General features: G+C 43.7%; 1 protein-coding gene across 2 annotated transcripts in view; it reads left to right on the top strand.

Annotated features, from left to right (window-relative positions):
• Window positions 1-13,074, top strand: part of tnrc18 (trinucleotide repeat containing 18) — a 58,679-nt gene that overhangs the window by 33,952 nt on the left and 11,653 nt on the right. For both annotated transcript variants that reach the window (XM_080446334.1, XM_080446333.1), the window contains exons 16-25: window positions 159-474; window positions 2,078-2,287; window positions 5,967-6,152; window positions 6,793-7,250; window positions 7,827-7,961; window positions 9,196-9,337; window positions 9,672-9,789; window positions 10,678-10,753; window positions 11,451-11,559; window positions 12,123-12,239. In XM_080446334.1, coding sequence (XP_080302460.1) covers window positions 159-474; window positions 2,078-2,287; window positions 5,967-6,152; window positions 6,793-7,250; window positions 7,827-7,961; window positions 9,196-9,337; window positions 9,672-9,789; window positions 10,678-10,753; window positions 11,451-11,559; window positions 12,123-12,239 — 1,867 coding nt within the window. The remainder of the gene's footprint in view (window positions 1-158; window positions 475-2,077; window positions 2,288-5,966; window positions 6,153-6,792; window positions 7,251-7,826; window positions 7,962-9,195; window positions 9,338-9,671; window positions 9,790-10,677; window positions 10,754-11,450; window positions 11,560-12,122; window positions 12,240-13,074) is intronic.

Here is a 13,074-nt window from a genome sequence, read left to right as displayed (position 1 = left end):
ATTTTACTGTGTTGTGTGTACTTCACAGTGTGTAAATTTGTGTGATTGATGAAATGTGTACGTGTGCTTTTGCTTGTCACCCTTGTGCACATGTCCCTTTGTCAGTAAAGGCCCCTAGATTGCGTCCATCAATTAACAGTTGTTGGTGCTGTTCACAGGTATTGAAGGCAAAGCGCAGCCGTGTGTGTGAGCAGGAGCAGCTGGCATCGGACCTGGACAGGGCTCTGTCGCTCTCGCAGCTCTGCTCACTTGGAGCATCCCGCAAACTCTCCTCCGACCCCAAGATCATGAGGTCGAAGGGCAAGTCTGTGGCAGTCCAAGGGAAGGAACGAGGGATCCACTCATCCAGTAAAGAAGGGAAACACAAAATGACCATTAAAACCTCTGCCTCGGAACCTGGCCGCAAGGTGAAGGGTCAAAAGAAGACTTTGACGTTCTCTCCGTTGAGATCGGAGCTCAGCAGCTGTTCAAACAGTGAGTATCTGGCGAGAGATAGCTCTCAGCCACTTGAATTCTATGAAGGGGCGGGGGCGGGGCTTTGATACGAGGCGGCGCGAGGAGGAGGAGGAGGCGTGAAGCGGGGCTTTGATACGAGGCGGCAGGAGGAGGCGCGAGGCGGGGCTTTGATGCGAGGCCGACCTGGCTTTTGTTGTTCCCCCCCACATAGCAACCAGGAAGCTACGCTAGGGGAACGCTGAACACGCGTTCACACGCACACGTGATAATAGTTATTGTCCATGACGGAGGCGCGCCGACTCAGTAGAGCTTGAGGCCGAGGAGGCACGAGTGCCCGCGCCGAATCAGCGCCGTCCGAGTTGTGAACCGATAGGGGGAGAATAGATCTTTTCATGGGTTACAGTCTATGGTTACTATCCAGTGTCCACGACGACACACATGTGTGCGCACACATGCACATGCGTGTGCGCATGTGTGCGCATACAGAATTGCCTGGGTGGGTGGTAAAAACAAGCGCTCCTTTTTCAATTTCCCTGGAATGCCAATTTCCCTGTAACATATATACATTTAATTATTCAGAGTTGCATATGCATGTATTTAAAAACTCCAGAGGCTATATACTTTCCAAAAGATTGAGATCCATATTAGATGGCCTCAGCGAAGATAGATCACTCTTGTAAGGGTTTCTTTTTTTATGTCAAAGCTTGAGTCTTTGGCTGACCTCTGGACTCCAATGTGTTGGATGAACAATAATGTAGCATCATGAAGCTTTTATAAACTGTATGTTTAACAGTGGCAAGCACGGATGAGCATTTCATAGCCTAGCTGTAACAATTTCTTTTGACTTGACTGGGGTCCCAATCAGAATCAGAATCAGTTTTATTGTCACATCACAGGTTTACAAGGTAAAGAAGTGGGTGAAATTCTTTTTTGTAAATCGTTCCCATCGCAACGTTAATTTCCATAGAAAGAAGAGGGGGGGGGGGAGTAGAAGAGGGGTGGGGGGCAAGTGGGAAGGAGATCAAAACAAGAGAGCAACAGAAGGCCAGACAAGTTATCTACATATTTACAAAGTACCTGAGATAATAAAAAACTAAGGTGCCTGAGCATAGCAGCACAGTGTCTGTAAGCTGTATCCCCATCTTGAATCTAACAAATTGCTTCATGACAACCATATACTCGCATGTCATTCATTTATTAACTTACTCATTTATACATTGTTGCATGGCCATGTCAAAATAATGTGACATAGTATGTATTTTCAACTGACAGAAGTGCATGCCGACCCATTTCTAAAGTTAAAGATAAACAACAAACATGGACTTTAAGGATTAAGCCTATAGCCACCTGTTTGTTTTCCCTGTATCTATAGTGGCTAATTTGATTGGCACTCAAATGGTGTTGTGCATTAAAAATCAGTACCAAAATCCAAAATGAATGGAGCCTACTCAGACCTAACGGTACAGCATTAGCTGTAGCAGTCGGCATTAGCCAGGCTATGAACCCTCAGCACTTTCTGATCAATTCTCCCCTCTCAGTCTGAGGTCTTCTGGGTGGCTGACTGTGCTCCTGTTCATCATTGTGACTGTGTGAGTCACTAACCACATTCTCTCCATGCCAGACTCTGATTCTGAGGAGGATTCCGCACAAGGGGGCTGGCCCCCTAACTCAGGGATACGTTCCCATGGCAACTTGACCAGGAAGAAGCGGCCTGCAGCGCCGACGACGACCCTGCTGTCCAATCAGAAGTCTCCGAAGAAGAAACACAAGCACTTATCTCTGCTACTGGAGGAAGCGGGCCTTAGCTCCTCCGACGACTCCTTCGACCAAGGTTACTGACCACTCCCCCTGGTTACTGACCACACCCCCTGTTTACAATTCCATGCCCCCTGAGTCAAAGAATAAGATGTCTTTGAGCATTGTCACAGGTTGTGTCCTTGCTTGCAAGGCTGCCATCTTAAGAATGTGGCATGATCATCCCTACCTCTCTTGCTGCTGGCTTCTCTTCAAAGTTGCCTTTTTTTTAAAGAGTTGCCTTTTTTCTATGGTGTTTTGGTTACTTTTTTGGTTTGTTTTTTTGCCTGGCTTTGCAGCGTTTTTTGTAGCATTTTGTACATTAAACATGGTGTGAATTTTGTGAAAAAGTTTTTGCATATAAAGTTGTAATGCAGTTTGCTGCCTATAAGCTTTATTAAAGGTGTTGATTGTTTGGTACAGAAAGCAAAAGCGCTGTGGTCCTTGTGTCTGCTTCATCTGTCTGTCTGTCCAGCTACCACTGCACCTCACATCCTTACAGTGCTCTGTTCGTCAAATATCCCTCTTCTTCCTTTGGCCCAAGGTTGGAAAACGCATCTAACCACTTTTCTACATTTGGAAACATTGGATCCTATTTGAACAAGTTTATTTCTGAGTACATAGAAGGGAATTCAGTGGACAGTGGTTTATTGGGTTTGGGCTTTTGGATACAGAAAGAAGTGTCATGAAATTGCCAGTTGTTTGCATTAGTCTTGGCTAATTATATGAAATGAAGATAAATATTTATTTGATGAGGTTCGATGGTTTTTAAGAGTTGCATGAATAATAAACCCCAAATTCATGATTCATTCAAGCATTCTTAATGGTATGCTGCTGGGATATTTGGACAATAGGGCTCCTCCTCCCTGTCTACTAAACCTTCAAATAACCCCTTTTCCCTTGTGTCGCACTCTCAGACATCTTGCTCTGTCACCTTTCACTCTTCACCTCTGACCCCCTACCCTACCCATGACGCTTTGAGTGTCTCTCAGCCTGTTCCGTGTGCTTGTGCTGCTGCTGCTGCGACACATTACAGAAGCTTGGCAAGGACTAGCGCAGCCCTGAGCCTATGCTACCTCGCTACGGCTAGTCTATGCTGCGGCTAAACCTTTGCTCAAGCTAGGCTATGCTAAGGCCAGGCTACGCTATGGCTAGGCTGCGCTCTCAGCGCTGCACTGCCCCGCCCTGCCTGAGGCCACACCCCTGTCACCTGCTCTGTAAGTAGGAAGTGCCCCTCCCTGTATTATTTTCTGACCTCTAACGTGGAATTCTTTGCTAAAAATGGGACAACAAAATGAATCTGGTGTTGCTTTCGGAAAATATTAACCGCCTGAATTATGGTTTTTAATAATAATGTTATTCTCACAAATTAAAGCCCATTTAAAGTGTATCGTGCTTACATCCCCTACCCAAAACCAACTCAATATCCAAGGGCTTATCAAAAATAAGATCAATATTGTGTGCCATTTAATCTTGGTTAGAGGATGTAACCACAAGGAATGAGTCCCTACATGGGCATTACCAGGGGGCCTTACAGGGATCTCTGCATTGCTTGTCTGTTTACCTGTCTTATTGTCTGTCTGCTACCGTTAACATTATATGGATACACAGTGCAAGACATACTACAGTATTTGGACCAGGGTGCTTTCACATCAGGGACCCGGATCTGAGTACACTTGACCCAAAAGTCCAATTAGTTTGATTAGTGTGACCACAGTGTAACGTTGACAATTTTGATTGAATGAATTAATGCTTTATTAACATGCTTAACAGTACAGGTAGTACAGTCAAAGGTTATGCTAAAATGATAGCACAAAAAGCCCCAGGGGCTTGTTTCCATTGTGGTCCTCTCAAGTATGGTTCATGTAGGCCTACCCTGGTATGGTTTGCATCAAAAAATGAAAACGGCAAGTGTACTGGGGTAGGGAACAACATTACTAAATGTGAAAGCTGAGTGGCATGGGATTGGAGAGAGTGCCTAATATGAAAACACCCTAGTGTCTATAATATGTACCACTGAGTATCATCTTCTACTCTTAAAGATGGACTGAATTATGTTTTGATGGCAGTAATATCTGCATTTCTATAACAAATATACATTCCACTTCAGAAGACCGCCAGTTCTCTCTATTCTCATAGGTGCTGGAAAACCACCTATTGATTTTAGGTGACTTGAAAATGTTTGGTGACAATCCCATTATTTATTATCTAGCAAACATCAAACATTGTTGACTTTGCCTTTTGGAATGTTGCCGTGCTACAATTTCAGTCCAACTTTAACTGATTTGCAATAACATAGTGACCGCCATAAGCCTCATTTATACATCGTCATACGAAAATAGCCAATCTACAAGTTCACACTCGCAGCGCTTTGGGGTGAGCTTGTAGAGTAGATATTTACCATTACACCATTGTATGACGGCGTACAAATCGAGAATTAGTTGCTGGTCGTATGAAGCTTGTAGTGTTGTCCTCAATCCATGTTAACGTTCTAACCCTGGAGAAGATGCTCTTCTTAAGCCTGATTTATACTTGGTTGCGCCTCATGTCTTGTACCGAAAATAGCACATCTACAAGCTCACAACCTGCCGATGCGTTGTGAGCTTGTAGATCGGCTATCTTCGATGCACGACATTGCGCAATCAAGTATAAATCAGGCATCGTGTTCATCTGTTCCATGGTCCTAACCGCTATCTACCAACAATGGCTAACCATTTATAATACTCTGCTGCTATTACTTTGTGTGTGTGTGTGTGTGTGTTTGCGTGTGTGCGGTAGGCTACATGTCTGTTGAGCTCATCTGCAGATTTAGGCAGTATATAGATGAAGTGGGCCCGCTGGTTTCCCTCTCTGATTTCTCTTCTCTCTGTTTGTGGCTCTGTTCATAGGTATCTGTCTCTTTTCGTCTCTTTGTCCCTCTCTCTCTCTCTCCCTCCCCCGCTCTTTCTCCTCCTGTCTCTTCTGTCTCTCTCTCTGTCACATTGAGCTGAAGAGTTTTAATAATAAATGATATCTGAGTCAGTGCTTCTGCTCCAATAGCCTCAGCAGCTGTGTGTGTGTGTGTGTGTGTGTGTGTGTGCATGTGTATGTGAGTCGCTGTGTGTGTATATATTGCATGTGTGAGCTCAATTCTTTTGCCTGTAATTTGCTTACACAGCATTACAGTATGAAGTCAGGCTGCAGTGGTTTGGACAATCTATCTTTCTTTCTCGCCTCCCTATTTCTCTCTCCCTTTCTCTCTTTTGCGCTGTCTCTCTCCCTCTCGTTGTCCCTCTCTCATGTTGTCTATAGGCTTGAGATAAAACGAATTGCCTAAAGATTTGTGATGGCATGTATGAGAGTGTTCCTTTTGCATTGTTTTGTATGGAAAAAGTGGAATTCATATTCTTATGATGGCAGGGTTAGAGCCTTTAATGCAAGCCCCTTCATCCCCACATACATGATGATGCCATAATGTCTCAGCAGGACTGGATTCAAACTTTGTATTCAGCCCCCTTCTGCTCTGGGAATATCTCAGTCTGGCCACTTAATCTTGATCCCATCTGCCTGCTTTGTAAAGCTACCCTACATACTTCCCATACAACAGTGCAGCATTTGTGTTCAGAATCAATGGAGACAAAGGGAATTCAATTGAATTTTGGCCCATTGTGTTTACCAGTGTTGTAATCACCCATTCTCTGTGTTGAAGTAAGATGGTATTTCTCTGTGAAATGCAGAATCATCTGAGGAAGACATGGATAATGACGACGACAATGAGGAAGAGTCTGAATCTGAAGACAGTAGCTATGAGGAGAGCGGGCTGGGTTTGCTGGCAAGATTTGCAGCGAGCGCGCTCCCTGTCAACTCCACCCCCTTGACCCTTATTCATGACAACAAACATCGCAACAGACAAAGCACTCTCGGTAAACAAGCAAAGAATTGACTTATATTCATGATCATCCAAGTGAGAAGAAAGCTAAGATGATTAGCTAACGCTCAATAAAGAGGGCAACTTAAGGCAGCACATGAAAGGAGAAAGTCTAGGGATTTGATTAATGGTTTATTTTCTTTACGCAGAATGCCCCAATTTGCACAAAATGTAAATAGTCCTATTGATTACACTGTTAAGTGCACAAAAGCTCCTGCATTTAATATCATCTTTCCCCTATGGTCCTGAACACATTCCTGGCCATAATTGGAAGGTTTTGCGGTTGATCAGGTTCACTGCTGGAGTCTTTGTCCAGGATTATTTTATTGATTCATGGTTAAATATTAATTCATTTCTAATTGTCACGTTGAGGTGCACATAATGATCCATTCTTGAATAATTTATTAGTTTCAAATGGATCAATATTCCAAGTCACAAGAATATTGATTTCAGACAAGAATCTGGCACATTACTTTGTTATTTGGTTTCTGTATATGGCAGTAACCCTTTCTGCTCTATACATGTGTATGCATGTATACATATGTAGATGTGTTTCTTTGTGAGTGATGTGTGATTCTTTGGTCATGCATAAGGTGTGTGTGAGACAGCATCATCTGACACTCTCCTCTCCTCAGGGTCATCAGAGTGTGAGTGGTCCGACTCAGGTTCTGACCTGCGACTGAGGAAGTTCCCCTCTCTGCTTCATGGAAAGCGTTCTGCCCCCGAGCTCCCCCTGTTGCCCCCGGCAACCCGCCGTGTTGACCAGACCAGCCCTACCAAGCGAGAGGAGCCACAGCCAATCAAACGCAAACCTCTTCCCAAGCCACGACCCTCGCCCCGGTCACCACGGCGATTCAGCTTTGACCTGGGCAGCGGGTCTGGGTTTGGAGCATTCAGCGAGGAGGAAGGCTGGAACCGTCGCCGTAGTGAGAGAATATTTCTTCATGATGCTACGGCCAATCAAATCTCCCCATCAACCTCCGCCTCCACCAGTCAGAGCTCTCCCTCCAGTTTGGCCCCTCCCCTCACACCTAAGTCCGCCTCCAGACCCAAAACGACTCCGCCCAGCCGTGATGGGAAAGACCTGGTGAAGGTATGTCAATAATTCATCTTGTTGTGCAGCCACTGAGCCAGGCCAAGAATACATAAAGAGTCCCTCTGTGTGTGTGTGCATGTATGTGTGTTTCTGTCTGACAGAAAAAGAAGCTAAAGACTCCCTCCTCTCTTCCCATCCCCAATCTCAGCAGCATTGCCTGTTAGTGCATTACATCACTTCTCCTCCTTTGGCTCCCTCTCATCTTCTTATCTCTTGACAACTATCGCTGCCTATGTGTGTGTTTGTCTGTGTGCGTGCGTGTGTGCGCGTGCCTGTGTCAGAGTGCCAGCAGGGTTTCTTAGTACTTCAGTCACTGCGGCAGTCCCCCTGCTGTCTGCGCAGTGTTGTTGACAAGAAAGGACAACTGCAGGCCGCCTGGCAATGTCCCACCACTACTGTGTGTGTGTGTTTGTGCACATGCTCATGTAGCCATGAATATGTACATCTGGACAGAAGAGTCAGCATTCATAAGAGTCTTTTATGCGTGTGTGTGTGTGTGTGTGTGTGTGTGTGTGTGTGTGTGTGTGTGTGTGTGTGTGTGTGTGTGTGTGTGTGTGTGTTTCCGTCCAACAGAAAAAGAAGCTGAAGGACTCTCCTCTGCCTATGAGCCCTCCCCTTCTGTCTAGTCCAATCACAGACAGTCCTGTGAGTCTAACGCTCAGCCCGACCCTCAAGAACCAATCAAAAGCCAAGGCCAAACCAAGAGAGGTCAGTGGAATGATAAATCATCTAAAAATAATTTTCACACATAAAATGTATGTCATGATCAAATAAATGTTTCCTCCTCTCACAGAGAAACTGTGGGAAACAAACAAACAAACACACAAACAGAATTCACTCCATTGCAATATTCTTATTAATCAGCCAGTGATTTATTCTGATGATTCCTGATAACCCTAGAGGTAATCTGCCTGAACCAATATTGCAGTCTAATTCTTAACAAAATGTAAACCGATGACATCAAGTGGTAACGAGCAGTATGTTCTGCTGCAGTCCCATGTGTTACTAGCATATACTGTATATACTATTAGTTTTAGGTGCTGTTACATTATTTGTTTGCATTTTGGAATGGAGCTTGTGGTGTGTCTGTTTTGTATTGTGGTGGACTGCTACACATACATCTATGTATGGGGGAAACACTATATATGCGAGGAGGCACCACATGCAATGAATATTAGATGATATGTAACAAACTATGAGACTTGGGACAGGGGGTGTGTGTGTGTGTGTGTGTGTGTGTGTGTGTGTGTGTGTGTGTGCGCAGTGTGCACATGCATATCTGTGCCTGTATGTGCTGGTGTTCATGTAGATTTACTTTACCAGCTTTGGGCACAATATTGTGTTTATGCAGTATAACAGCTATATTTTAATGATGCAAAAACATTATTTCGATTGTATCTTTCCACACTGTCTTATTCGTTTTTTGCTTCAGCTCAGTTTCTAGTATATAAAGACACAATACAGTGCAACATAGAGATTAATTACAGGTTAGGTTAACATTTAGGACAAAATCGCCAATTTTCGCCACTCTTCCTTTGTGCCCACTCTTCCTGTTACCCATTGATGAATTGTGAACATAAGCCTGTGTTATACTTGGTTACTGAAAATAGCCAATCTACAAGCTCACATTCACAACGCATCGCAATGCAATGTGTTGTGATGGGCTATATTTGGTGAACAACTAAGCTATAGATACTTTATATGGAAAGCATCACTTCTGGTCTGCTTCAAATCATTTTATTGCCATTGACAACCAGTAGGTGTAATACCTGACACCTGGGTTCATATTTCTCAATGGACAAGTAGGGAGACCACCTTCAACCACTGCAGATGTGCTAGTTGTATTGTTAACATACTGTACCATACAGGTTGGTTAAAATAATGATTTATTCATTTAAATGTGTGTGTGTGTGTGTGTGTGCGCGTGTGTGTGTGCATCTAGCCGTCGCGGGGAGCAGTGAGTCGGTTGATGGAGAGCATGGCGGCAGATGAGGACTTTGAGCCCAATCAGGATAGCAGCTTCAGCGAGGACGAGCTCCTCCCAACTCGCAGTAACAGCCTATCAGAGAGGTCCACCACACCTGGTCAGTACACGCACATAACACAGTCTCTCATCAAACAGGTTAATGTGCATCTCCTACTAGTTTATTGATTAACTTAAGTTAATAACTATTGAGTTACATATTGATTAATGCATTGACATTCTATTTAATGATCTACAGCTCCACAGGGCAATTCAGAATGGCTATAACCCAACTGTCTACTCTACACAGTAAAGTCCTCCGTATATGTAGCTCAGAGTGTAAAAATCAATTTCTACACTCTGAGATGTAGGATTTCCCTGTGGAGCACTGCACTTTTGACTGTTTGTTGTACAGCATCAGCTGATCATTGTTTTGCTGCTGCGTTGATTTGCAGCTCCAGTGCAGTGTGTCCTGGATAAGGATTCTCTGGTGGACGGACTCAGAGTTCTGATTCCCATGGACGACCAGTTGCTCTATGCTGGACACGTCAACACTGTACACTCCCCTGACATGTGAGTACGCACAAGCACACACACACTCTCACACGCATATTCCATGAGCAGGAGAACTGCTCACTTCCTCAAGTCCTGAGAGGTATGGAAGTATTGTTTTTTTCCCTTCCACTTCCAGTCCAGGTGCAAACATCTCTCACCAGGCTGACTTTTTACAAGGTTCTCACACTACAAACTGAGGATTTGAAATACTGGTATGCCCAGAATGAGTAATAAATTGTATACAGATGCTAATGCAGGCGAAACATGTGAGCACATGTACACTCACACATGCGGGAAAACTATATATGCATCTACACATGGAATATGTGGAGACACTAATGCAGTTGAGAGTCCAAGCTCTCCCATAGCATTAAATATTTAGCTTTGCATTTAATTGAAGGCATTTAGCCGGTGGTCTTGTTCAGAATGACGTGTTGGGATAAGTGCACGCAGCAGAACAAGCTTTTTTTTGTACACAGGTTATGAAAATGTACAAACAAATGGGAAGATGGAGAAGAAAAGAAACCTGGTAGAGATGTTTCATTACCGTACTCAGTCAATCAGCTTGTGCGTGGTGTAAAAAAAAAAGTCTGCCTAGCCAGCCCAGCAATAAAGAACTTCAGGGAACCAAACCTGTAATGCAGAGAACTAGTAAAGCAATCACGTCCGTCCTCCATTTGGGTGCATTTTTATACTCTTTCATTTAAATTAACACTGAGGAATTTATTGTGTATGTGACACTAGTAAGAAGGAAGATGAAAGACCCAAGGTTGAAAACAACGTGAATTTGTCTTTGGAAGTACCTGTGTGACAGCACGCTTAAAACCACTGACACTTGCCCTTTGATCCCAAAACTGCTGACCCCTGACCCATGGCTTGTGTTGTCCCTCTGCGTGAACCCTGTAGATACAGCGTTGTGGTGGAGGGGGAGAGAGGAAACAGACCACACATTTACTGCCTGGAACAGCTGCTGCAGGAGGCTGTGAGTAAACCGGACGCCTTTAATTATTCTGTGTGTGCCATGCACATGTGCGTGCCTGCTCACATATCTCCACTCTACATTAGTGGATGATGACAAACCTCTACATAGGTGTTATATCTTATACATTTTGGTCAGTTGCAAATTTTCATTCTTATGCTGATGACACTGTTATAATATGCAGTACTGCTGTGCTGTGCATCAACTCTTGTAAAGGCCATTTAATACTTGCAAAATGCTTTTATTGTTGTCCAAAATATCCTACTTCAGCTGAAACACTAAACTTATAGGAATAGGCCACCAAATGTACCTTCGGTGGTCACTCTTGAGGGAAGTGAAAGAGAGGTTGTTAACACTCACAATTATCTGGATATTTTGATTGATGGCTCTCTCACTTTTAAATAAACGTTCTGTTACCACCGCGCTCTGACTCCTCTGGTGGGATATCCTCTTAGATCAACGACATTTATAAAAGTAATGGGTCGCACTCAGAGTGGCAAGAGTGAGTTTACTTTTTTATTATTTCTTACATGTCTCTAGAATGAACAAACGTTTCGGATATCCAGCCTTTGTCAGTGTCTCTCAATTTTAAGCCACATGTGCTGTACCTGGTGAAAAAGCTGAGGCTAAAACTAGTAATAATTTCGTAATAAATTGTGTTTCAGAGTTAGGTTGATATTGTGCGTCTCTCTGTGTGTAGATCATTGATGTGAAACCTCCGTCGGTGCGTTATCTTCCTGAGGGCAGCCGCATCGCTGCTTACTGGAGCCAGCAGTATCGCTGTCTATACCCTGGAACTGTTGTTAATGGTACGAACACACACACACACACACACATACACCATATGATTGAATATGTCATCACGCTCACACATACACAAACCACATGCACTTACAAACCATATAATATAATATGTCATCACAAACCAATTCATGCAGTCAAATTGATATTGATTAATGACTGGACCTATTGTCCAAACACATGGACAATGTCTTTGTGAGGCCGGCAGCGCCAACACAATAGGTCTCCGATAGCCTCCAATATCTACCAACATTATGATGTTGGTTGAATGAATCAAAGTGACCTGAGCTCAGTTTTTATCCACTTTCAACGTGCTGACCCTATTTTGGGCCTGTTATAGGTGCTATTTTTTCTATTAATCGTACGGTATGGTAAGTATATAGGGCTTAAGTGGTTACATAAATAAAAACGTGATATGCTATTGATTTGTGTTCAATGCATAATTGGTCTTAACTCACAAAGGGGAACATTAATTTTCATCTCTTGTCTTCAGTAGATAAACATCCATTAAAACACACCAGCAATGTTGTTTTGTTTGGTCTGTAAATTGTTACCCATCTGTTTCCTACAGGAAGCTCAGATGTTGACGAGAACGATGACCTCATTACAGTGGAGTTTGACGATGGTGACACTGGACGCATCCCCCTCTCCCATATCAGACTGCTGCCACCGGACTATAAGATCCACTGTCAGTACACACACATCTATATTGTGTATTTTATTTCTCCCTCTCAGTCCAGCCCCCTTCCTGTATCGCCCCCTCCCCACACACACACACACACACACACACACACTAGAATTGTGAGTGTTACGGGTACAGGTTACATTTGTACACTCTTAGAGTTACAAATGGATGAATTAACACTGAGGATTTTGCTGTGAACACACACACACACACACACACACACACACACACACACACACACACACACACACACACACACACACACACACACACACACATCCCTATTAACAGCACACAAGAGACATCACTGTAAAACACTTAAGCCACCCATACATCTGCTCTTCAACTTCCTCTTGTTGGCTTCACTCTATTTCAACAGGTCCCACCTCATCTGTTCTCTGAGGCGAGCGTGAAGGAGAACAGACGAACACTTATTCTCCAACACTTAAGATAGATTTAACCTTAAAGAGATACACACATACCATCTGCAGTACATTAAGTCAAATAAACACTCAAGAAGGACTTTTCTCTCCCTCTCTCTCTCTTCCCCTCTCTGCTTGGTTTGGACTGTGTTATATTTGCTTAATGTGTGTGTGTCTGTGTATGCGTGCGTGCATGTGTATGCACGCCTGGGGGCATCTGGGCACAGGTCTGTGCCCGTGCCTGTGTGTATCCATCCATATGCATGAATCCATGTGTGTTGACAGATTTACCATTGGTGTTTTTCCAGCTGAGTGCCGCTAACTAACTGCTAGCTCCTTTGGCACAGCGCACAGTGCTGCTCATTAGGAATACTGTGTACATATTTGTTATATCAATGAAACTTTATTTATGCAGT

The sequence above is a fragment of the Gymnoscopelus braueri genome (assembly GCF_963280865.1).
Source record: "Gymnoscopelus braueri genome assembly, chromosome: 13".
Taxonomy (NCBI): domain Eukaryota; kingdom Metazoa; phylum Chordata; class Actinopteri; order Myctophiformes; family Myctophidae; genus Gymnoscopelus; species Gymnoscopelus braueri.
This window is presented reverse-complemented; position numbering and strand designations above follow the sequence as displayed.